General features: G+C 43.2%; 1 protein-coding gene across 7 annotated transcripts in view; it reads right to left on the reverse strand.

Annotated features, from left to right (window-relative positions):
* The window catches only part of pard3ab (par-3 family cell polarity regulator alpha, b), a 207,466-nt gene that overhangs the window by 35,046 nt on the left and 145,173 nt on the right, over positions 1-27,247 (reverse strand). For all 7 annotated transcript variants that reach the window (XM_076744050.1, XM_076744048.1, XM_076744047.1 and 4 more), the window contains 2 exons: positions 25,039-25,167; positions 17,961-18,242 (listed from right to left, as the gene is read on the reverse strand). In XM_076744050.1, coding sequence (XP_076600165.1) covers positions 17,961-18,242; positions 25,039-25,167 — 411 coding nt within the window. The remainder of the gene's footprint in view (positions 1-17,960; positions 18,243-25,038; positions 25,168-27,247) is intronic.

Raw genomic sequence — 27,247 nt, forward strand, 5'->3', positions numbered from 1 at the left:
ACGCAGATACACACTTTCCTACAATCCTCAGAACAGAGCCTAAAAAGAGCTTGGAGAGTCTTCTCTGCCAATCCTAATTAGTTTAATGAGTTTTTCTTTCTCTACCACAGTTAAATCATTGCATTTAATTAAATAAAGAAAACAACTTTTGGAGCTGTGTGTATGTGCGTGTGTGTGGAAGGGGGCGGGGGATAATTACATTGAAGTCGCTGAAACAGGGGGTCTCTTAATCCCAAATGCAGTTACACTTATTAAAGCGGGGGGGGGGGGGGGGGGGGGGGGGCTGCAAACAGCAGGGGTCCAATTCAATTCAGAACAGGAGAAAAAAAACGTCTTGTGATTTATCTCATTGGCCTCCAGTCGTCTTATTCTGCATGCAATCCCGCCAAATTAAAAAAACGCCCTTTGTGTCGGGGTATCCGCTGCAGACGCACTAAAATGCTGTTGCAGGCCGCTGAGAATGCTGGGTAAAAACGAGCGCTCTGCATCTCCGCAGCTATGCCACGACAATACGGACAACCATATCTGCTCTGCACATAAATCCTCATGTGGAGGCAAAGACAGTTGTCTGTTTCAGAACTGGAACCGTTTGCAAACTTTGGAGAAAATGGTTTAAATGTTAAGAAAATGTTCATCTGGATTGTTTTGATTGAATGTTGAGAACCATGAATTCTGTTTTCAGCAGAGACGTAATTCAGATGAAGAACGTGTTTCCTTGCTTTGGTCATTGTCTCAGTCTTGAGAGTTGAGGCAGAATTGACTGGTGATGCAAAAACAAAATGTGTATGGTGGAACAAGGATTGTTCTGCTATGAAAAGATGGAACAACAGGGTTTCCTTTCTCTGCCGTCCACTTCTCCTTCTTTAAAGCTTTCCCGCCCGTCCTCTGCAGACCAGCCCAAAACCTCCTCAGTCCTTCCTCTTCCTCTACCTCCCTCTCAGCATCTCGGCCTCCCTGCACTAAATAAAAACCGGCCGTGGCAATGCAGGCTGGCTGAGCTCTGCTGACAGCTTTACAGGGACTCCCTCTCCTCTCCGCCCTCCGTGTGGGAAACCTGAGGCCATGGCGCTGCGGGAAGCACGCTGCGATGAAGAGAAGCCTGGGAGGCCTGATCTCCATTTCCTGGAATCACACACTCAGTGGTGACATTTACTCATGCAGCTGCAGCGATCAAATCAGCATCTCAGACTGAAGATCCTCTGATTCGCAGCTACAGGAAAACAGAAAACACTCTCAGTCTCATCCAGCGGCTGATGCAGTGGCAGATCCGGATCAAAAGGTAATTTGGGAAATGCTGCTGAAATGGACACTGTTCTGGATAAACCACTGAGCTCAAACACGTCTGCTGACTGAAATACTTCATATCCAGACAAGATATGAAATCAGTTTCTGTACATCACTTGTGAAGAAACTGCTTTTGACAGCTGTACTGTCCCTCTCAGAGGAGCATAAAGACAGCATCAAACAACAAAAGCTCCGTATTAGACTGAACACAGACGCAGTAGATTCACAGCCGAGCTGCCGGGATCATCTGAGTCAACATCTGACAAATCAGGGCTGAGCGATGATGAAATCCTTCTGAATTTTATATCACTGCATTTGTATATATTGTGACGTAGCACATTTTCTGGGAATTCAATTAAGAAAATATTGATGTATAATGGTTAATCGAAATATAGATGTGATGGGTGTGTCGGTGCCACTTAACCTAAATGGGTTTCATGTATCTTTCATATTGAAGTGGTGCAACATCCTTGAATGAAGTGCAGCCATCTTCAGTCATTATCAGTGTCTTTTTTAGGCAGATAAATGGATCTTAAAGAAAGACACACTTCATTACACTGATGCTAAAACACTGTAAATCAGTCAGCTGTTTGTAGCATTGTCCACAATGGTTGAAGGGGAGCAGAGATATTATTGTTAGAAACAGCAGGAACACAGTTGACAATGGTTTCATGTTATATATCATCATGCAGCCCAACCCTGTAGGAGCTGTACTTATGAAAAGCAGACAAAATATCGTGTCATGTCATGCAGACTGAGATCTTTCATGTGCATACCGCATTAGCTTTTAAGCTTTTAACAGATGCTAAAGTCATAAGCATCTTATACTGACAACAAAAGATTTGATCCCTTCATCGCTGAGCCAAGACCACACCATCCTGACGGTGGAGCCCATCCATCAAAAACCAGTTCATCCATCATTACATTACGTGTACACACACACGCGTATCTGGACTGAGCCTGTGTCACAGTCACGGACATTTGATGAAAATGATGTGCAGGAGAAATGGCGACTGAGACGATTCGCAGTTCTAAACTGTTCTGGCCAGGCAATCATCAAAACATAAAAGCTCACATCCCCCGAGGCCAACCGCAACAATCCGCCACTTCACATGGCGGGCGATTCCCAGTAAAGGACAGAGCTCTGTGGCTGCGCTGTTTTGCTCGGTAGCTGTTGCTGTGAATCACATGAGAGGAAAAGCCTTCCGGCGGGCGCCGTATCTAAGCGTCGGAAAATGAACGCGGGCCAAAAGCCTTTGTAGAAGTTCACATCCAGAACAACATTATGAGAGAGAGCAACGCGACACGGAGCGCTAATGGCTGCAAACGCACATCGCACAAAAGAGGATTCCTAATCATCGGTGCTATATTTAATACCCCGGGGAGCTGAGGGCACACACGACACACGAATGCCACACATGCTACATCAAAATCTCACTGTTTCTCTCTTTATCACCCACAGCAGTGATGATATTATCTATAGCTGCATAGCAGATGCCCCGTGCTGCGCCTGCTGCTGCCTTAAAAGCTGTGCTTTTCATATGGAGCGCTTTGCTATCACTAATGATTAACCAGAGCCTGGACAGCGTGGCGATTCTCACAACACTTCAAAGACAAAAAGCTCAGGATTCAATTGCTTTAATAGGCACAGGGCCGAAACCGCGGCGAGAACGCACACTTCAACCCATCAATAAATGTCACAGGCTATTTAAAGATGAGGGCCCTGATGTAATTTTTATGTGGTGTAAGAACACGTCTTGTTGAAAGAGGCGATGTAAGAGCTGCAGACGTGCCGGGGAGATCGAAGACATGAGTGTGTGCGTTCTGGTAATGAGCTACAGCAGAAGAAGAAGAAGAAGAAGAAGAAGAAGAAGAAGAAGAAGAAGAAAAAGAAGAAGAGGAGGCAGAGCACAATCACAGCTAATCAAAACCCAGCCAGGCTCGCTTTTTCCAAAGGGAAGACAATCGTAAATGTCTTTATTTCAAAGAGGACGCTGTGCTTCTGACGGCGTGATGAAAAAGTTTCCTCCGCTCATCGGTGGTCTGTCATGTGCGTGTGTGTGAGAGTTTGTGTGTTTTCTCATTTCCCCTGTCTTTCCTGCAGACTCTGATCTAATAATCGTGGGTTGAGGAGCGACGCGTCTCGTAAAGGGACTCTGGAGTCTTGCGTGCACGTCGGCGGTGTAAATAATGGCGCTTCAGACGCCGAGCGCCGTGAACCTGAAGTTTGAGAATTTCACTTTCTCCTCACCTTTTCACCTCCCCTGCTGCTCCAGGTGTTTTGTAAGAAAGGGAAAGCGACAAGAAAGGCAGTGTTTGAAGGTGGGGAGGGGAGCAGGAACATGAAGTGCATAAATACATTAAATATGCACTGTTGCAGAGCGAGGAGGGCAGCGGAGAGGAGGAACAGGAGCGTGAAAATTTCAGAGAGGATGTTGCAACACGATGTAACTCGCGGAAAAACTCTTCTACTGCATCCCTAATGACTCAGCCGTTTCATCGTAAAACAAGTCTTTTTGTTGCCTCCCCTCGATTACAAGCAAAGCCTCCCGCTTACACTCTCTGGGAACATTGTTGAACATCTCGCTCCGCGTTTGATATTTGTAATAAGGTCATCACGCTGTAAAAAAACAGGACTTGCGCAAAAGAAAATGTGAAATCCATCTCCGAGCTACTTGAAAGTGGACCCCGGCAGTACATCTGCAACAATGGTGGTTTCAGTGTGTTTGAGTTCAGCCACTGACAGACTGACACAAGCCATTCATAGGTTTAGATGCAGGGGAAGGAGGTTTAACAGAGAGCAGGCTGCACTAATAAAAACCAGCAGGATCTCGGGGTCTGTGGGTCATCATGCTGTTATTTAATCCTGAAAAAAATGGGACATTCCAGGTAGAACCGAGTTCATCTGTACCCACAATAACACACAGATAAGGGTAAAAAAAGACACGTTTACTGTCTTTGTAACACACACATTTCCAGACACAGTGACCTGCTCTCCAGTTTGACCTCCCGACCATCAAACACACTCTATCCATCCTTCTTTTATCAGTACCAGACCTCCCCACTCACTGAGGACATGTGTTTAAGTGTGCGATGCCATTATTCAGACTTGGGGTCTTAAATCAAAAGGCTTATTAGATTATATATAATCCACTGTTTTCTTCTGTCAAATATTTCTCTGTATGGCCCGGTGGGGGCGGGAGGTATCTGTCTCTGGGGGGAGGTAATGGACATTAGATTGATTACCGAGAATAAACTTTAAGGTCACATACATGAAAACAGGTTTACAACTAATAACTCTGTTCACTACAGTTTAACCTCGTCAGTATTGTTTTCTGATTTATAGGCTTTAAAAGCAGGAAATAATGCCCTCATCTCCACCGGTGTTTCCTTTGTGTCTACAATATTTGCTATCAAAATAGGGTAAAAAAGCTAAAAAGAAATTCAGATCTCAAGCAGCAGTCCAAAACTCAAAGATATTAAATGTACAATAAGTAAAAACAAGACAAACAACAAACCCTCACATCTGAAAGCCGGAACGAGAGAACGTTTTTCCTCGATAAACAACTGAAATTTCTAATCGATTATCAAAATTGTTGCCTCAAGTGTTTTGATTGACGACCGTCTATTAATCCACTGATGTTTGTGCACTAACAACTGTAGTGTGCTCAACACACGGCTCAAAAAGACAAAAACCGCAAACAACAATGTGATACTTGCAGTGCAGACGCAACTGCACAGCATACATAATACATGTAAGTCAAACACGCGCGCACACATTCACACACACGCGGGATTCCAGTCGGACAGCTGAGTGATGTAAAGTGCCATCCATGACACCAAATGTGGGTCAACAGCCTTTTAGGGTCAGGCTGAGCTCTTAGCACCGCTTGCTGCTTTGTGCTTAAACCCAAATGGCCAAGAGTTCCCCACTTACACCTCCGCCTCCCCCGTCTCCCCCGTCTCCCCCCTCCCACTGGCACAGACTGAATCCCGTTCCCAGCGGGAGATAAAGCAGAAATCGTCACGCAAGCCCCGAACCATTACGACCCCACTAATGTGCAACATACTGTCAGAGCTGGTCCAGTGGCGTTTAAGCTCTGTCAGACTGCTATTAAGAATGTTGGCAAATTCTTTGATCTGATGAATATTAAATACCTTAAGTGGATTCTACAGAGATATTTGTGACATTAATGGCTGCGCTGCTTCCAGCTCTTTCGTTACTGAGGAGTTTTTAAAAGTAGAGGTGAAGGTTGACAGTTTGCATCTTTGGTGACTTGAAGAAAGTTGGTGGGGAAAGTCAATGAAAAAGTGTGCGTCAATGCTCAATAATTTGTGCAAGCAAAGAAAATCAATATGTAATTTGCTTTTATTGTTGTTTTGTGTTGACAACAAAGTGTAAAAATGGGAACAAACTGGGTGATAGGGACAAAATTATTACTGCCATAATCATCACAGGTTTATCTTGATAAGAAAATGTGTTTTTCTGACAGCAAAAACATAAATTTCCCAAAATTTATGTTTTCTTAAATGTCACAAGATGAGCAGTCAATATGAGAAGCTCTAGAACAAAATGATCACACAGAGGGGTGCTAATAATGATGAAGATGCCTGAGTGAAAGTCTGAATGTGAAAATGTTTTCCAGATTTGTTAAGATTGGTGAGAAAATACTTCATTATGGCAGTAAAACGTTTACAACTTCAACGAGGCTAACCAGGCAGCAGAGCACTGTGGTTTTACAGGGCAGCTCTAGCATGTGGGTGTCCAAGTTTTTATGTGAGCAATACTCCTTTCACTTGTAATTACATCCCCGGGGTGCAGCTAGAAATAATTTTGGAACTTGCTCGGTTAAAAGAATATTTTACAAAATGGTTTCATCCAGCAGTCACGATGTGATATTGTGAGGAGAGTTAAGCAGCTCATTGTGCTTCTTTTCTCCTTCAACAGTATCACAAACTGGTTCCATGAAGCACTTAGCTTGCTAAGCTAATATATTACTAGACTGTGTTTACTGCGCCATCACTGTCAGTAAAACTGGTCTAAAAAGCTGTTTTTGTCCAGATTAAAGGCAAGATTTGACCTGTACTTTACTGTATGTGTATACTGAGGTTTGAAGGTGGCATCTTATAGCACAATATTCTCTATTAATACATTTTCTACTTATGTTTATAGATTTTTTTTAGTTTGAAGCATGAGTCCTATGAAAGATTCAGCAAACTCACTATTAACGGAGGACATACTGTTTTCCCTAATAATGCTACATTATGCAGAACAAATTTTTGTTGAGATCAGCAGCAGGAGCAGCTAGTTAGCTGACAGCTAACAGAGCTGATAGCTTACAGCTAACTGTGGTAACAGCAAAAAAAAAAAAAAAAAAAAAACAGTTAACAGAGCTAATAGAGCTAACAAAAGTAAAGGTTATGGAGCTAGCAGAGCTAACAGGTAACGGAGCTAATAGTGCCAACAGAGCTAACAAGGAATGGAGCTATAGAGCTAATAGCTTACAGCTAACGAAGCTAATGCAGCTAACAGGCAACTGAGCTAATAGTGCCATCAGAGCAAACAAAGCTAATATCTTACAGCTAACGGAGCTAATAGAACTAACCGAGCCAACAGGTAACCGAGCTAAACACATTTAAATTCACTTACAGTCAATAAATGTTCAGCTTGGAGGAACAGTATGAAAGTAACAAAGTAAAGAAAACACATTTGCTTTTGGGAAAGTTTACAATCACTTTGGGATGGTTAAAATTATTTTTGGGATGTTTCTGTGATGGTGGTGAATAGAAATTAGTCTGGAGCTTACTTCCTGTATTCCTGTACTTTCCTGTATGTGACATTTGAATTAAAAGTCCACGCTGAGGGTCTTCAGATGGACAGTCAGTCTGGCTCCAAATAGGAAAGAATGACATCACCACGCTATCAGACATGGTCAATACTGGGTGGAGATAGATGCTCCGCAGACTGTCTATGACCACACACACACACACACACACACACACACACACACACACACACACACACACACACGCAACCTAAGAAAATTTCACTGGCACACACTAACAATGCATTCCAGTTTCCATCATTTGGAAGCTGCTGACCTGCTCTTCTCTCCTAATCTCCCACGGTTTGTTTGTGTGTGTTTGCTACAGTTTCCACCCTAATCACTCCCTGCTTTCTGTTGTTCAGACTAATACCGGCGTCCCCTGGGGTTTTCCCCTGTGTCTGCGGCCTTGTGAGTCACATTACTCACAAATGGAAAGGCCTCAGATAAAGTTACACTCCCAAAAATGAGGGAAAAAAACTCTTCTATGAAAACCAACAGGATCAGTAATTCAGCTATTTTGGCTTTCTTGGGCTTTACGGTGCAGAGCTTTTGTTTACTGTGTTTTCCACCACAATGACTACAGTGGACTTTGCTGCAGTTGTTGCTGCCATATAAAAAAAATCCACTGTGGAACCAATTTTTCTGGTATAAAAGGTAAATTTTGTGAACCTTTAGACAGCCGCTGATCACTGCTGTAGTCATGTTGAGCATGAATCAGAGCATCGCTATTGGAAATTGAGGACATAAACTCGTGTGATGTCCTCAAATGCAGGTTTAATAGTCTAACAGGCTTTTAGACAAAGCCAGCCTCGATTTTACAATGACTGCAATACGTTTCTATGTCGATAAAATTCATTTTTTAACAGACTGAATGCATGAACTCTGTGGTCCACTGCACTCATTAAGCTGACATTTTAATTGAAAACAATTAAAACATGCTATGAACACAACAGCATGCAGAGTTTAATTTCTAAGATCTCCTGAAGCAAAGGAGCAATTAGAGGTGTCACCAGGTAAAATGGAGACAGAAAAGTTAAAACACATAAAAGCCTACGTGAACTTCTGACTCAGGGAAAAAAATATTAAGGAAAACTCCACTTCAACTGAGGGTATTTTCCCTCATCTGCACAAAAGGCTGAACGTCACTGCAATAATAAAAGCATAATCTTGGATTACTGCACATGTTCATTTAGCTCAGATCAAACACTTAATCCGGCTCCTGATTGGGACTCAGAGGGAGGCGATATTTCGTGTGATCACAGCAGGTCGTCTCCAGCTTGAATAGGCTGTACATGAATATGAGACATAATCCTCGTCAATATGAAGACATCAATACGGCACTTAACAGAGGAATCCTGTTATTCTCCTCCAGCTGTTGGCATTTTAGAAATTTCCAGATAGTCCAGGTTTGAATTTGCGAACGTTGCTTACATGACATCGCTCAGTTAAGATGATTGAAAACTAGCTTTCGGACATTGTGAAAAACACTTGGTTTCTAATTCAAGAAGTTAAATGAAGGTGCAGAAATCTTCATGATTTAAAAAAAGATTCTGCCCAACGCAAGCGGCCGAGTTTGACGACAACCAGACTTGGCTGTCGTGGAATTCCCCTTTGAATTGCTCGAGGATTATTCAGTGTTTGTTGTATCAATATGAGAACTAATCCGTCTCAACAAAGTGGAGGCACCAATAACATGCTTCACAGACTCACGGTCTCGAAAAAGAGAGAAGGATGTCTAATATTTATTTCCGGGCTGTTAAAGTGTTTGTTCAAATTTGCTGGGCTTGACTGACGACTGATCTGCTGTTTGTTCTTGAGAATTGATCTGAATTGATCTTATTGCAATGTTTGAGGTTTCTTTACCTTCTTCACAACATGTGTGATAATTGGGAGAATTTCTCCAGACTTCCTGTTCAGCATGCAGACTTCTTTCACACACATTCTCAAAGAAGCGGTGAAATGAATAATTTACAGTTTTGTACACAGAAAATGGTCAAATGAATATTCCTAACCACCTACATCTGTACAGTGCTGAATATTGTGTATAATAATTCTGAGTTAGGCCCCCCTGTGGATTCAAACAGGGCAAGACCACCTTGTTTTCAAAGCTATTTAAAGAACAGCTCCTTCGTTATGATCCACATTAACAAGCCCTGAGAGATTTGGAAAAAAATCTAATAGCCAAAACAGCCAGTTCGGTTCCGCCCCATTTAAAACCATCTCACACTGAGTTTGCTCGAGTTGTCCACCCCCCTCTGAAGGCAGGTTGTAGCAGACATGACGACAATAACCTAAATCACCTTGAGATAAACAAACTGTACCATTCAATGCCATCTCAACAGTGATCCTGTTGTTCCAAAGCCAAAGAAAGCAGCGTGGAAATAAAGCCTTCACCCGCCTGCTCTCGTTCCAACCCGAGAACACCCAAACGACCCCTAAAAACCCACTGAGCCGTCCTCTCCCACATCCATAAAGGATTCCCCGGGGCAGAACATATCTGTCTACTGTAGCTCTTGGCCATGATCCAGGGATTAGGAGTGGAAGAGGACTGGCCTGTCTCTCCTCATACACAACGTAACTGATTCCACCATATAGGAGCAGATGCCGGCTGACAGACCCTAACTTGAATATAACCTCTCTCACGCTCTACACTCATACATAATCATTTGTATACGATATGTTGATTAAGTGACGGTGTCAGCTATTTTAAATTATTTTTAATGGCTCTCTGGCTGGTAAAACAGCGGGCGTGAGCGGCGCTGATAGAATCCACCTCGTTCATTTGAAGCACTTAGTATTCTGCAGATCAGCCAGCAGCAAAAGCAGATAAATAAAGATAAAGTTGAAGCTTTCTTTGCTGCAGAAACATTTAACCATTCTGGATGTTTGATGTAGGAATAAGAGCAGATGTATAGTTGAAAGATATCCTGAAAGCAAAAGTTGAGCTAATGTGTTTTCTTCAACTGTCCTGAATTACAAAGCTGACACAGAAAGAACTGAAGTTGATCTCAAGTCCGATCCACTGTACATGATGCAGAACAGAAACAGATGTCACAGTCTGCATGGTGGATTCGCCAACGATAATACCAGTCCTTGTTTCCCCAAACCATAACTCATCCAGACAAAACGATCAGTGATGTAACATCACCACAGACCACCTGAATGCATCATGTTTAATTGCTGCATAAACATCTGCAGCATTGCTTTTCACACGTCAACAGGGATCAGCTCGTCTGGATCATCAGTTATCCTGCAACTCAGCGTCACTGATGGGTCTCCGTCGTCCACGTTCGGAGGCCTGAAATCATCGAGTGAGCCACGTTTAGCATCCAACAGAACTACTTCAAACCCCAGGTCCTCTGCATGTAACGTGGTTTCTAGTTAGGGGTGACAGTTTGGGTCAATTCTGATTTCAACAGACCGACACCCACTAACTAACCCTGTAACTGACTGCTTCACTAACCAATACAACACCATCAACACAAAGGCACTGAGCTGCCATGTCTCAACCGAGCTAGTCAGCCTCTCTGCGAGATTTACGTGTGCTGGGACGAAGAGTCTCTGAGTGAGGACACACTGGACTCCATTTTTTACCTCAGAATGTGAGGCAGTGACACTGTTAGCGGAGTGTGTGTGTATGCAAATTAACCTACAGACCGACCTGCATAACCTGCCAGAAATATTCTATTCCTGTCGGCCTGTTGTGTGACGGAGAGATGTGTCATAATTTCAAGATCTCTGTTATTTTTGTTTGTGTTTTCTCATTTGGTATTTCTCAGTTTTTATAATGAAGTTCGGTGGGGTGTCAAAGGGGTCCAACAGCAAATGTTTGTCCCAGGACCCTTTAAAATTTGCCCACAGAAAGTTGACCCCCACCCTTTAAACATGATTCCCAAGATTTTCATTATAACCTCTTGTTGTATTTACTTCTTGCGTGTCTAATGGCTCAATGGGATTCAAACCTGAAGGCAGGAGTGAACAGTGAGTTGGGGTGTAGACGTAGTTGGCTTCAAAGGCAGTTATCTGTGTTGCAGATTAGCTGGTGATTCTCCTCAGCTACCTTCTGCTGGTGAGTTTTCTCAGGTGCAAAAGTTCAAGCGCGTCTGTGTTATGTAGCTGTATTTAACTGGAGGCCACATTTGGTGGCAGCTGATCAAAATCCTGTCCCCGCTCTCATCACCAGGTTTGAATCAGGATTCAGAGTGACAATTTCAGGCAGTCGTGATGACCCTCAAGCCGAGATGTTCCCCGAGCTGTAGTAAGACATCCTGTTCTGCTCAGTGAGCGGCGAGAACACACATTCATATTCTGCATAGCAGTGAAAGCCAACATCTTGTCTGTTGGTCTATTCGCACATTATGAGCCAGATAGAGCAGCTGAGGTGCAGAAAGATGTGACTGAGCTTGAATTTTCTCAGGTCTTTAACGGCTGTGAGGAGGCGAAAAGTCACAGCTGTGAGTTCTTCCAACTCCAGGTTAGTCTGGCAGAAAATGGCAGAGAGCAGAGAACAAGCAAACCACTTTTCCACACAGTTTTCCAGCTGAATAGCTTAGTTAATGTACTTGGCTTTAAAATTGAATTTGTCAGACTTTGAGTCACACAGAAAATGAAAACAAATCTTAGTTTTCAACTCTGCTTAAATGCAGAACATTTTGAAAATGAGAACCATCTGAAGCTGATTTTGTGGATTCAGCACGCAGCAACATCTTAACTGGTCTGGTTCTGCATGAAATGAGCCACTGTACAAAAATAAACAAGATGTAATTATGTGTTAACATATCAAGCAGGGCAGACGCCCCTTAATGTGAAAACACAGATAAACGTATTAAGGAATGCTTTACGGTCAGATGTGTGGGATTCATGGGAACAACATGGATGATCTGTGGGTAAGTGGATTATGGGGGATATTGAGTGAGACTTTTTTTCTGCTGGTTGCACCATACAATGTGAAATAATGGCACCTACTGCTTTGGCAGAAGTTCGTAAATCCAACAAAATTAAGTTTAAGCTCGCTGAAGCTTTTCAGGCTTTTAAATATCTCTGTGTTTTGTACTGAAACTGAATGAATCGGTGTGTGTGTGTGTGTGTTACTGTGTGAGTGAGCTCGTACATGTTTTGGATATTCCTGTGTTTGTGTTACTAGTTTGATGTTTGTAGGTGTTTGGTCCCCAACTGGGGCTCCCGTTAGTCTCAGAGGCCCCTGAACAGACAGGAATGTCGGATTAGCCGCATGTTTACTCGGCACTGAAAGAAAGAAGGCTGTGTTTGAATTAATTGTTAAGTAAAGAGCAATGCAGAAAGTCCAGGCTGTCTGGGACTGCGTTCAAAACGGAGTCTTACTATTCATGTGTTAAATCAAACATCCAAGCTCTTACACTGCCACCACGGCTGGATTACCAACCACACAATTTGTGATAATTTGATTAATTAAAAATATGTTTGCTCATATGCACCACGAAAGTACAACATACACTAAAAGGACAAAGGAATTAAAACTGCATGAATTGTTTTTTGGTGGAAGCGAAATGAGCAGAAATCTGACAAATTATGACCAAGAAAAGTTATTGTTGCTAATGTGTTAGCAAGCAATAGCCCATTTACAAATGTAGAAGATTCAGAGCAACATTAGCGTTCGTTCACAGTTGGTTTTTGGCCAACTGATGAATGCAAGTCCAATATTCATTTTTCTTTTCACTAAACCAACACCAGAAAATCAAAACACTGAGCTAAAAGAGGCTGAAAAGATGCAAAGAGCTGAAGTGAACTGATCCTCACGACAAGCAAACAACCTCTTTGACTTATAGTCAGCTGATTTAGAATTCATCTGGAAAAAACTGATTCATGCAGCTTTAAGAAGGCTTCCAGATGTTAGCCTACTTTGAGGCGCTGTCCTGTAGAAAGGCACCACCTTTTTATTGGTTCATTATTTCAGTTAATATCATGTTCACATGGTGCATGATCTGAAATAAATGCATATTTCAAACGAATGATGACAAACTCCGGTCGGTTTCTGGGCTGTGGGCGAATCATAATGAACCTGCCATGTGTACTCAAGCCACAGGATGCACACACAATGCACAGAAAAGCGGGAGGAACGGGGAGCCAACAGGGGCCCGCTGCTCATTTTTGCCCCAGGGCCACCGCGCTGGTTAATCCAGCCCTTCTTTCGACCCCCTTCAACAGAAACACTTGCAGAATCTCACACAAGGCACGAGCTTCGTATTCACTGTGTGCAGCTGCATATGTGCCATCTGCGGCACACAAACACACCACCTTTGACTTGTCACTCTCACTTCTCTACATTTCTCTCTGCACATGAACAAAAAACTGACAAAGATAGAGACGTGCCTGCACTGAAACACAGGAAACCAGCACAGGCACACACTATTAAACAATGTGTGCACACAGCAAGCATGAAGTCAGGTGCAAAAACACGCACACAAACGGACACACACAGACGAACATGCGCGCACACACACACAGTCTTATCAGCCTGTGTAAAGCTGCAAGGCGACGGCTGTCTGTTTGTTTGTCTGCATTGCTGTTTCTGGTGTGTTTGTGATACAACACGACCGCGTTCGCTCCCTCTGAGGCCCCTTATTCCCCCGGTGGAGATGAAATGTAATGGAGCCGATTCAATAAGAGCGCTGCCTCCTCGGGAAACGCGCAGAATCAAATCACACCAAATCCCTCAGAGCCTTCCCAGCATTCACTGCTGCCTTGTAGTTGGGAGGGAAATAAAACAATGGTGGCTAATTCACTTGGCTCTCTGCACACTCGCACTCACACAACGGGGATGGAGTGTGATACAGCTAACGTTGAGGGCCACTAAACCTATTCAATAGCACGATGGCTGCTTCTGCAATATGTTCTTAGTTAATTCAGTTTATTCATTTGCAGCGACTGCAAAGACACACATGGCTACTGAGCTGGTAAGACATTCACTGGATACCATCTCTAATTCACAGTTCTGAGGGCATTTAGGAAAAATAACATGGCGACAAATGTTTCCAGATACCAACCGTACGCTCCGGGACCCCAGTGGGAAATATTTTTTTAGCTGTAATGGTGGGAAAACATTGGAGGAGATAAAAACACTAAGCTTTGGACAATATTTTGCTTGGCAGGTTGAGAAGGGAGAAACAGAGACCACCAGTGTCCCAGCAGTAAGGTTATGCAATTTGGTCCGGAGCCAAAACAGAAACACTTAAAAAAGAATGTTCCCAACCTGATACTACACCGCACCACCTACACAGCACACCACAGAGGAACGACCGGAGCATCACATGCTTCTGTGGAAACATGTGTAACTTCCAATTGACTGTCTTGTTAGAATCTGTAGCTGCGAATGTAAATAAAAGACATCGAAGAAACACGTCTGATCCTCAAAGTATGTTACAGAGCACTTGAAACGAAAAGAGCTAAATGTTGTTTCAGGCTTGTTGCAGCAGACTGCCTGAGCCCACAGTCCTCATGGTCATGCTCCTTAAAGCAAAGGAAACGGCACACTGTTCCCAAAGGCTTCTGAAGCTCCTTCTAGCCTCTTTAATTGTTTTTGTTTTTAAACCTCTGCAGTTAAATTGAAATTTCTGACAGCGCTACGTTTGAAGGAAAAAGAGGCAATTAAAAATGAATTCCAGTGGATATTTATGCAGCTGCATGCTGTCTTTTTTTCCCCTGTTTCCTCTTGGACTGCCAGGCTTTGCGGTGCTAAGAGAGGCAATTGTACGTTTTACGGCCCCGGGAGGAATTGAGAGAATACAGCGGCGGTGGGATTCTGGTACTCTCATTTGGACACCGAAGAAAATTTTGCTCCTGCCGTTAAATGGGTTGGGAAAGGAGGTGACAGGGGCAGGGTTAACGGGGGAATTTCCTCTTGGCCACTGCAAGTTTGGATAACATGTTTCAGGAAGATGAGGATGAGGATATTGATGATTATTTGCGCTAACAGCAGCAGCAGTAGTGGTAACAGTGTTAGCAGGAGGCAGAGTTTTTTCTGCTTATTATTCCTACAGATTATTAATATCAGTCTGCAAAATACTGGAGTTTATTAATCTCTCTGTGATAGCTTTGAGCCCTTCAGTTCGATTCATAATCTTGTGACAATGGGGCTACACAAGCTGCTAACATACAGCTGTGACATTCTGAAATCATGTTTGATTTGGGGCATGAAATGATCAATCTGCATGTCAAACCTAAACAATGGGCAGCACACATTCAGCCAGTTAAACATTTCCTGATCCTGATGAATCCAGCACACAGCGACACCGAAGCATCAAGCTGACTCCAACGAAATCTGAAACTGTTTATGTTTGAACTTATCGTGGCACGCCTGCCGTTTAAAAAGAGAAGTGTTAGTGCAGGAACAAAATAACATTTTCCTTCACTCTCACTTTCTATGGACATGTTATTGCTTTGATGAAATCTCCACAATGCTTAAGCTCCGATATCAGCCTGTGCTGCCATTCGAAGCCCATAATAACAAACACTCCTGCAGAGGGGGGGAGACCCCCCCCCTCCTGTGCTCGGCATGGCAGGGTCTAATTCACTTCCTGTTCAGTAGGGGGCAGACAGGAAACAGGAAACACGCTTCCTGGTTCTCTCAGGAGGTATATTTTTCTTACGATTGGGGATCTGGGAATGCAACATAATATCTTTAAGGAGTTTATGTCCCTGGCACCTACACCGCTGTAATCAAAGCCTCCTGAAAAGAGCGAGCGATTCAAGTCTGCAGCAGCGTGGTTAGCTGTCAGAACTTGATGTACAGTATGAAAGGTAACATTTACGTATAACAGCTGTGTCCATACTCGCATAAAGAACATTAACTCTCCAAGCAGAAAAGACATTTCACGCTCTAAAAGCCCACAAGCCCACCAAAGTCAAACAAAAGTGAGGCCTGTTGCTGACATTAATTGCAGAGACCAATATTACCTCAGCTTAATCTCTCTGTGGTGTCACAAAATGAGGAGCAATAAGAAGTTATGTCTCTGGAGCCCATGGGAACAGTGAGCCAAAGCCTGGCCTGCAATGAACTACTGAAGTTGTGTAGTCATGGTTATCCATTTTAGGGCTGCAACTACTGAATACTAAGCTGTTGACTAATGGACCTGCTATTTTTCAGACTGATGAATCATTTTACCTACAAATGTAAACAAATACTGCAGTCAAGAGGCCCATTAAGGCCAGAAGTGATGTATTACAGTTGGCTGTTTTGTCCAAAACCTCCACATTCAATTCACAATGATATAAAAAAAGATAACTTTATTAATCCCACAGCAGGGAAATTAAATTGAAACACAAACATGAGCAAATCCTCACGTTTGAAAGGCAGGAAGAAGTGACTACTTGATGACTTAAACGATTCTGAAATCATCTATGGAAATCATTTCAGCGCTAATCCGTTAGCCTGCTGTTGCTGCCGTCGGCTTTAGGGGGTCAACTCTCCCACAGAACTTATTCACCCCAAACAGGTGTACAACCAAACTAAAATCTCATCGGGGGGAAAAATGCTTATGTGGTGAAAAAGCTATAAACTGCAATATAGTGATGATAAGACCTAAATCATGAGTGAATTCCCTCACCTAATTAAACAAGAATCCATTATCTGTCATGCTAGTATGTTATCTTCTGTTGTGCATCTGCATAGCTCCACACAGGGAAACATCAGGGATTATGGGAAAAAAAAAAAACACGGTGACAACAGCAGCGCAATGAATTATGAATCAATACGAGCTACAGCACTCTTGAAGTACACACAGGCTGCTGGGGCCATCTGGGGATGCGTGAAAACCACGACTAAGACAAACCCATTCATTCAGCCGTGGATGTACTCGCCTGCGCTGCCGATGTTTCTGCTACGCTGCAGGCTTTCCTCCATTGGCTTCAAGTTTCACAAATCCATCTTAGAGCGAACGAATCTCTCTCCTCATTGATCGAGGGGGATTGGGAAGCAACTTAGCGCAGACCTGCAGTGCTGAGAGCTGCTGCTGAGGAGATGCAGGCGATTAGAACATTCTGGCTTTTCCTTGGCTGGCTGTCGCTGCAGTGGACTTGGCTTTAGGTTATCAGTTTCATAACACCACTTGGTTGCTGTGCATGGAAAAAGTACTGCATAGAGAAAAAGCAACTCCATGCCATTAATGCTCAGGAGCAGGTGATTTTAAAATGACTGGCAGCTGTCAATGATGGACACTGAAGGTCTTTAATGGTGGTAGCTCAGGTGTAAGGCTTCAGAGAAAGGCAGAGAAATGGAGGAAATGCAGCAAAGCAAAAAGGTGGCAACAAGGTGAAATCAACAAGAGAAAGAGAGACGGAAAGAAAGAGAGGTAGAAAGGTCAAGGGAGACAGAAAGAGAGACGGATATTCAAAGGTTTCCATTCACTCACTGCCTCCCCAGAGTATCCCACAGCCCCCCGAGAACAGCGCATTGTGTCGAGCAGTCGGCGAGCTGACATTTACCGCCTGCCTTCTGTTGCTTTGATTATTTTCTCCTCCAGGTGTGATAGCCAGCCTGCTGTCTCCACGCAATAATGCTGCCTCAGAGTTACGAGAGCTGGAAAGGCAGAATCGGGCCTGGACAAACCTTTCACTGAAATACCATGAGCGGGTCACGCTTTTGAATTGGAGGTAAAAAGGTTGCCGAACCATGAGTGGCAGCCTGTCACCTGGCTTGGGCGGAAATGGGATCTGAGGGGGATTGTGACTCCAGCGTCGGCGAGTAATTAATTCATTTTTCAAGTGAAAACGAAGGACATAAAGGAAACACAAAAAGGAAATATGACCCAGACACCAACACCAAGCTGTAGGACGTTTTAAAAACACAACTCAAATGCATAAATCGTCCCCTACCTGTCTGCAGACGGAGGCCGGTCGTTGCGGGCTTTGCTGACTTGGGTGTAGAGGGAATCTGAGTGCTGGTGCTGGTGGTGCGGATGGATGTGGGGGTACTCGTCTCGGGGGCTGTGGGGCCGGCTGTGCCCGCTGTCCATGGAGCTGTTCAGGGGGTTGATACCTGCGTACGGGTGCTCCTCCTCGGACGACCTCTCCACCGAGCGGCTCATGTCCAGGATTTCGGCGTAGTCCCGTTCCCGGGCCTGACGCTCCCTCAGCTCCCTGGTCTTGGCCTGGATCCTGATGGGGAAAATTGGAACAGACATGTTGATACTGAAAAAATAAAACTGTTTTAATGGATATTGCCACACAAAACGTACACTCATCATTCTTGCATTTACTATATATATGAAGGACCACGACAGAAATCTGGTTTTCCATTGTTAAATAATGCTGAATTATCCAGAAAATTACATTTACCTTCAGCTAATACCGCTATTCATAATGACTGACCTTGGAAAGACTGAGAGAAGGAAAAGCTTTGGTTCCTTCATTGTAAATATTATAACAGTGTTGTATTTCAACTTTACAAATATTTCTTGAGCAGTGAAAGTTTCATTTATTGAATTCAGCCTCAATTACTGGAGCCAAAGTGACTGAAGCCAAGCGGTACCCTGACCGAGCTTGTTGGTAACACGAGAGAGCTTTTGAAACCGTTTGGATTCAGTTTCAATCCACAGGTGGGTCAGATACTTCGTCAAACTGACCTTTCAAGTCTGGTTGCTCTTCAGCACTCTGGCTCTGCTGTCAGGTATTCAATTCACTGGAGAAGCATCTGAACATTTATCTATAAATGGTTCTTCTATTGAATTTGCAGTAAATTATACATATCAAATGGCACGATCCATCTATATTCTCTCACAATGTAGAATTACATTCGCCATTATGGAAGTTTAAATAGAGGCCGTGAATCCCCAAAAGGCAGGTTATATTCCAAGACTGCAAATGACACATGCCATTCAAGCTTTTGAGCTAAAATGAGCTCAGAAAAAATGTTTTTATTTGTGTGTCATTTTAAACTCAACGGTGAGTCCAATTTACAAAATACTGCCTGTTAAATAACTGACTATTTTCTCAACAGACAAATCACTGAACGGTGCGTATAATGTTGCCATAAAGCACAGTGTTACATGATACAGGCGGACCAAGTCTACATATTTAGTACTGTGCAAGAAATGTATGAATGGCAGTGAAATTATTCATGAATCACGGTTAAAACTGCTCCGTGGGAAATTGAAACTGCCACCTTACTGGTTTCCACTTTGTCAGGTAAAACCTTTATGTTGCTCAAGCCTTGTAGTGCAGACACTGTGGAGCTGAGGACGCTGTAAATCTCAAGTGTCACATTAAGAAAACACCAGAGGAGCCACTGCAGCATCTGCAACTGATTGTTTATTGTGCCTTTTTAAACTTTCCATTACAGGAGAGAGAGAAGATGTGGAGTCTATTATTTATGCTTTTTCCCCCACTGAATAATACCATAAACATTGTATACTAGGCTCTCGCCCCCACAGCACCTCATAGAAGGGAAGCACTTTGTATTCAGAGAGCGCTGCTAATGTATAGCTGCCATGATTTTCTCTTTCTGCCTCTCACACACACACACACACACACACACACACACACACACACACACACACACACACACACACACACACACACACCTTTGACATCTCCCTGTCTGTCTCACATACAACTCAAACACACGGAAATCACACATACACTCTTTTTCTTCAGGCCATTATCTTGTGAATAACTGGCAACACCATTTTCTACAGCGGGGGGACTACCTATCGCGCAGCCCCGTAATTACAGCCTTGCCAATTATCAGAGCTTTACAACTACCAATTATCATACTGCTCTCTTTTCTCCAGGCCCCTTTTTAATGGCAGCGGGAAAGCGAATGGGACAGCCGCAGTGGTGACGAGGTAGGGGGTGCAACTTCACTGAAGACTCAGCGGGCTAAAATCTGAAGCGCTTCCTCAAGAAAATTTGCATGCTGTGCATAATGAAACAATAAGTCTAAAATGGGGGGGGGGGGACCAATGGAAGGTAGGTACAAAATGTGGTTTTAAAAAGCACATGGGTGGGAATACTTTACTAAAAATGAGGCTGGTAATGAACTTCATAGGTGTAACAGCTCCTGACTGAATGTGGACAGAGGTAATAATCTTTTCAGCTAAGTGTGGACCAATTCCAACAACTTAACCCACGTCAGATGAAGCTTGTGGACTTGCAAGCTGTGTCTATACTATTTGTGGACTCAGCAATTATCTAATAGAGCAGAAGGAAGCAGGGCCCTTGAGGGATCTATCTTTAAACCCAGAGGAAAAACAGTGTTTTCCATCAGAGAAAGCAGCAGCAGCAGCAGCAGAAGTGGGAGCAACTACTGATTGTATACACAAGCGCTGTGGCTGATAAGATAAGGCCAGACATACCAATCCAGCGCCTGGCCTTCTCTGTGCAGCCCCTTCCCAAAACGAGGCACTGGACGGGTCAACGGGGCCAGTTTCTGAGTGAGGAAGGATGCAGTTTTGAACCAGCTGTGGTTGAGGACACAAACTCAAATCTTGAAAGCTGAAGTACTGAAGAAAAGGCAAAGACGGCAGCCTGCATTTGTGGAGTCAAAGCAGGTCTGAAATACAATGTATATGCTGAAATGCAAAGTGCACCTAATGATTATTTTCATTATTCATTAATTTGCTGATTATTTTTTGATGAAGTGCAGAGTCCAAGGTCACTTTTTCAAATTGTTCAACCAACAGTCCAAAGTACAAGTACATATTATTTTACAATAATATAGAGACAAGCAGCAAGTCTTCACATTTGAGATGCTGGTACCATCACTTTCCACCAAAATATCGATCAACACCTTCTATTTATCACTAGCATGGTTAGCCATCTACATCTGTCATTCACTAGCTTCACCTGTTTGCTGCTACAGTAAACAGCTAACAACAACTGGAAGCTTGATTCTTTATAGGAGTCCCATTAGCTTCCACAGAGTGGTCCCTAGTCTTCCCGGAGTCCTTATTAACATGCCAACAAAAAATACAAATTGAAATTGAAATTGCATCGAACCAATAAGAGCAAAAAATACAGGCTTTAAGATCAGAAAAGATATAAATAACTCCACATATAAAGCACCAACAGTAAACATAATCCAGAGCTGAAGCAAAAACAAAACAAAATCCACAGAAAAACAGACAAAGAGGTCCAAAACATCTACGATAAATTACTGAATTTATGTTTAAGTGGTTTCTATGGATTTGTTTAATACTTTTTGTGGTGAAACTGGGTAACCACTGGAATCTAGTCCAGGGTAACAGCTATTCAAAAAGCTTAACTTTTCAGAGAACCTTTAAAGCCTGCAGGGTGGGAGTGCAGGGAGTTCACGAGTGTTCCTTTAAGACAAAATCTACGCCTCTATCTATGTCAACACAACAAGCACTTAAAAAAGCAACGTTGCCAAAAATGTGCAATTGTACAAATACAATTACGTTGATTGAAATGGGACAGGAAGGAAAACCACACTTGACCTAATCATTACCCTTTCAGTCCCAAAATATTTACCAAAGGAAAACCCTGTTTTCTTTCTGTCGGCTAACCTTGATGAGAGATGAAAATACCCTCGGCATGAAGGGTAAATGATAAAAAAAAAGGAGCGAGAGGTAGGAAAGGAATCAGAGGCTGAGAAAAAAGAGTGCATAGTAGAAACAGAAGGAGAGCAAGCAGATAAAAGGGTATTGAAATGGCAGGATGGGACATTATGGTAGAAGAAATGTGTTTGACGAGTGACCTTTCTACCACATCAAGTCAGAACAATGGTCCATTATGTGCTATTGTGCCCACTGTGTAATAAACCTTCCTCTTAGCGGTAATGCTGACACAACTGATAGACCACAGTGAAAGGCAGGAAGTACATGAAAGGAGAAGGTCTAGCAGGATAAGATGGCTGCTGAAATTCCTTTTGGATTGATAACGTTGGGTATCTGGAAATGTTTTATGATTTGGCGACAAGTAGCTTTGGCCAGTTCTGAAGCACTTCCTATGTGAGGAGAACGCTTAATGTTGTTCATTCATGATAGGGCCAAACTAGCTACACCAAAGGCCCAAGAAATGATATTGTAGACATACATCTGGACAGTTTGAAGGAGCTCTCATGTGTATCTGTAGCAGTTATATGGTACAGAGCTGATGCCGCCAATCCTGAGCAAGTGTCAAGGGAAGTTCAACGAAACAAATCACAATATACAGCACACCGCCTGTCGTACAGATTGAACTTTTAACCTTTTGGCTGTATGGCTGCCTCTTAAAACACTGACTGAAGTCGCACATCGACTGATACAGTAACAAACAATGTTGAGACTGAAGCACTGTTCTGGTCTGCTGATGGTTCCGGCACAAAAAGGTCTGTCTTGACTCCACTTTTGCCAAAGTCCAGTCCAATGGCACCTTGTAACCTGTTGTGTTGGTCAGTCAAATATAAGTCCCAAGATTGTTGAAACTAGAGGTATCTTATTCAAATAGCTGAACGTTGTCTAATCATTCACATGCCAAACACATTATAATAAATACTACAGTGACCACTTCTTTCCATATGTGCATGTTTATCTGCTCTTCAAGCGTCCACACCATCCTCCACCGCAAACGCCAGCGTACTGTCTGACCTGTCTGTCTAGATTTGTATGTCTGGCTTGGGGTTGGAGTCCACTGGGGCCTGAGTCTTAAAACTGCGAGGAAATCCATTCATCTAGTCAATCACAGCTGGATTAACCATCGCCTCTGGCTGCGGCCAATCAATAGATGCTCTGCAGCGAGGTGCCGCAGCTCCCGGCTGAACCTTTGGAGAGACACAGCTGACTGGATCATTGTTTAACACCAAAGCAGCCACAGTCCTCACATCCACAGTGGGATCTCTCCGTCAATATCAGTGTGTCTCAACGAGTTTTCACATAGAAAGGAGAAGCATGCTTGTGCTTTTCAGGGGCTGAGGGAGGAGGCAGGCTCGGCTGGAGCGAGTCAAACAGCAAATGCATTGACTTAAAAACGACTGTCTGACAGTTCCAAGATGGTTCCTGCTCTGCGGATGCACAGAGTACCTATCTACCTTAACGTGACTGATTCCTATTAGCTCTTTCTTGGCCTGAGCAACCTACACTGCCGACAGACAAAGGAACACAGAGCTGACACTTCTCAGCTACTGCAGAGGCTCCGTCTTTAAGATTACTCTGACAAACCCATAGCTCAGAGAAACCCATAGAACTGTATTTTTGAAATACCCCAAAACAGGCGTGAGTGGGTTTCAGAGGTCCCAACTCTTTGAAACTCCATCACTATAATAAATGCATGTGACTGCTACATTTGAGAACAAGAAATAAGCGAGAAGCCACGGATTGAATTAACATACAAAAGGACCATTCTGAACTTTCAACGATATCCGGCGTAACAACCAAATCATCTGACGTGGCATTTGCGTTAGGTTTATGCCAATTAAAAATAAAGACTTGGCTATTATCATATTATTGGACTATCAGCTCTGCAGGCATTAAAAAAATATATAAAGCAAATTTTCATAACGAGCAATTGTGGGGAGTAATGAGTCCTGCACCTACACCGAGAGCATAAGAATTAATTAGCTGGCAGGGCTGTAATGGCCTTGGCATTTACAAACTGCCGCCCCCCCCCAAAAAAACTGGCAAGGTGCCCAACTGACATTTAGTTTGGTGTAGAGAGGGAGAGAGTAATTCAGTGACGGAGACACGCTGTCTTGGGGCTGTTTCTTTTTGGGCGCCTACTCGATAACAGTAAAAGACTGAGAAACGATAGGATCTCCAACATTGCTCATTTTTTAAACACATAAATACCTGATTTATTAAACCATTAACATAATGCTACTGCACAAAAGCATTTATTGGCAAAGTAATTTCATTTAGGCTATGAAATGTCAGAGGGAATTCATTCTCCTGGAATTCTGTCCGTTACGATATGTTAGAGTGAAAACACCTCCTGAACTGTGGCCAGGAACTCCAAGGCCACTCGTTTCCATCTGATCTCGGATTTGCTGCAGTGAAATCTGAAATCTGAGACAGAGCCATACCTCAGCTACAACACACGTACACCTCTGTCCACATACTTTGAGCTGTATACACCCCTTATATTCAATTGCGGGAGTTCTTATGCTATGCTACGATGATAATTTAGACAATTCGTGTGTGCTTCCGACGTTGTGACAACAGTTTGTGGAAGCCCTGAAGCATAAAACGAGGTCCATGAATAAATGCTTTGTTGGAGTTTGGTGTGAAAGAACTTTACTGGCCTGCACAGAGCCCCGACCTCAAACCCATCCAACACCTTTGGCATGAACTCAGCTGCGAGCCAGGCCTCATGACCCAGCATCACTGCTGGACCTCAGCGACGCCTCCGTGGGCTGCATGGGAACTAACGGCTGCAACCAGGTTCTAAAGTCTTATGGAAAGCCTCCCAGTTGCAGCAGATTAATGACTAATGAGTGATGAATGAGTTGTTTTGGAATGCTCAACACAGACTAATGTGCTGAAATGTGTATATTAACTGACATTAAGAAGCATGAGAATGAGCAAACACAAACTAGACCTGTTTATCAAAGCCGGGGGCAGGACAAGAGGACTCAGAAGCTACAAGCAAAATAAACTCTGCAGTCTGCTCACTTCAGCGTTTTAACTTCAATGTGCAGGCAGAGGGAAAGCTGGAGGGGGCAAAGCAGGGGAGACGACCCAGAAGCTTTAATTCGGATTTGCACTTTGTAACTGTGATCAAGGCTATTCAAAACATGTTTTTTAAACACTACTAAAAAACATTGTGAGTGATCCCCAAGAGAAAATAAATTATTTCATTCATTTGGTTCACTTTGATTCAGAAAGCTCAGTACGGCTGCAAACTTGTGACAAGTTCTTTGATACTGGAAGTATTAAACACACGAGAGTCCAAAGTCAGGACTAAGCAGAAAAACTGAATTTAACAGCATCTAGCAGGAGCAGCAACATGAAGACCATACCTCTCCTGCTCCATCCTCATCTTCATCGTCTCCTCCTCGGAAACCTGGGTTTCCTCCAGCCTCCACTTGCTGGAGCCTTTACGATCCATCTTTTCCCCCGGCCGCTCGTCCTTACGGTGCTTCCCAAACCTGGAATATAAAAAAGGCACAATTAATATTTACTGGTATGTCAATGGGACGATGCTGCAGGGTTTAAATAAAATGATGTTTCTGTCAAAATCAAATCACTGCTCCAAGTCACTTTGTAGTTGTATGTGCATGGTTGGTCCCAAATCCAAGATCACAGAATCGTGTCCTGGAAATCTTTGAAACAGTTTCAATCTAAGGCCTCCATCTGTTGCGAATCAGCAGGTACGCTCTTAAAATACGTGATATTTCCCTCCACTGCTGCTGCCCTCCAGAGCGAAGTCTACTGATCTGACTGAAAATGTTAGTGTGTCTGCAGTCACAAAAACACCCCACAGGTATAATAGCCGATCAAGCCCTCAAATGAACCATCTGAAAAGTGCTTCTCACAAGTTCAAACCCCATTCGCTTCGTTTAAAGTTGGGGAGTGGTAAACGAAGACGGCGCAGACGAGGCCCATTGCAGTAATTATATTCATAGCGAGGGAGTGACGCTTAACGAAATAGAAGCCATTGCAGAGATATTTCAGCTTGATTGACTCAGTATAAAGCTGCAGCCTGTTGAAGAAATGACTTTGGCACCGTGCTCGCTTCCACAATGAACCTCTGTGATTATTCACAGGGAAATTGGTCCGCAGAGAGTATCTACGACTTCTAAAGAGACAACGCTGAGAGAAACCAAAGAGGTGTGTGTGTGTTAATGAAAGAGACAGAAGACAGTGAACAAGAGGAAAAAAGAAGAACACGCGCAAGAGAAACTCAATGAATGAAACATGAAGACCGAAAACTAAACTACGGTGAAGAATACAAAGACAACCACGAGAGGTGTGTGTGTGTGTGCGTGTGTGAAAGTGACTGAAGAAAGAGAGACTGAATAAAGTGTAAAAAAAGATAAAAAGAAAGAGAAAGTCACAGGATCAAACACAAACCAAAGAGGGGAAAATCCCAGAAGCAGAGCGTGAGTGTGGTTGAGAATCAAAGAGAAAGAGCGTAAACTGTCCAAATAGGAGTGAAAAGAGGGAAAAGAAGACAGTGAGATGTGTGTGCATGTGTGTGCATGTGTGCATGGAGAGCAATGGAGAAGAAAGAGAATCGAAAACAGAAGAAATAAAGTAAAATCAATGAGAAAAAACAACAAAATAAGGGAATGAATCTGCAGAGAAAAGCCAGTGTGAGAGTGTAGGTGTGTGAGAAACACTCCAAAACAAAACAGAAAGAAGAAAACACTGAACGGGAATAAAGGTTAGAGGAGAAACATGGAGAGACTAAAATGAAGCAGAGCCTGAAAGAACTGTGCAATAACGTGCAGTTTTGTCCTCGTATGTCTTTTCCCTATGCAAGTACACTGAGTGCAATGTTTTAACAGATTCTCTGTATGTGCACAAACACTCAGCCAATCAAGCTGATTCTGATACTGTAAATGCCAAAAAGCGCAAAATAGGAAGAATAGGAAAGTTTAGGATTTTTTTTTTGTGTGTGTGAATCCAAGACAGACCTAAAAACTTTTCCTTCTTATTTTATCTTATTTTGTGCTGAAACTTTCTAAAAAGAAAGACTCATGTCCAATATGAGTTCAGCTTTAAGCGATAAAATATTCCTAAATTACAAGAAAATGGATCAAAGCCTCTGACTTGCAGCATCCTGCTGGTCCAGTGGACCAAAGCCCAAAAAGCAACAGAAAACAGAGCAGCAGCAGAACACATCCTGCACGGCTTTGGCATCGGCGTGGACCAAGAGGAGCGAACACGCGTCCAGTGCGTGCGGCACACAGCTGCTACCCAGAGGTTCAGCATCTGGTCGTCTTGTTGCCCGAAGTGCAGATCCCACATAAATATGCAAGGGCTGACAAATAGAAGGCTTCTGCTGAATCTGGTTTTCCATCATGACACATGGTTTGCCAACTTGAGTCTGTATGCAGCGACTTACAAAAAGGCTGATTACACGAATAAAGGTTTCATTTTTCAACATGATGTTTAAAGAGGAGTCGTTCTGCTGGTTATCGCAACACCCCTGACTCAGGTTTGCCTGGAGTCTCCCACCTCTCATGTCCTGTCAGCTCTTTATTGTGTCAGATAAAGACAAAA

Source organism: Chaetodon auriga, chromosome 12, assembly GCF_051107435.1.
Source record: "Chaetodon auriga isolate fChaAug3 chromosome 12, fChaAug3.hap1, whole genome shotgun sequence".
Taxonomy (NCBI): domain Eukaryota; kingdom Metazoa; phylum Chordata; class Actinopteri; order Chaetodontiformes; family Chaetodontidae; genus Chaetodon; species Chaetodon auriga.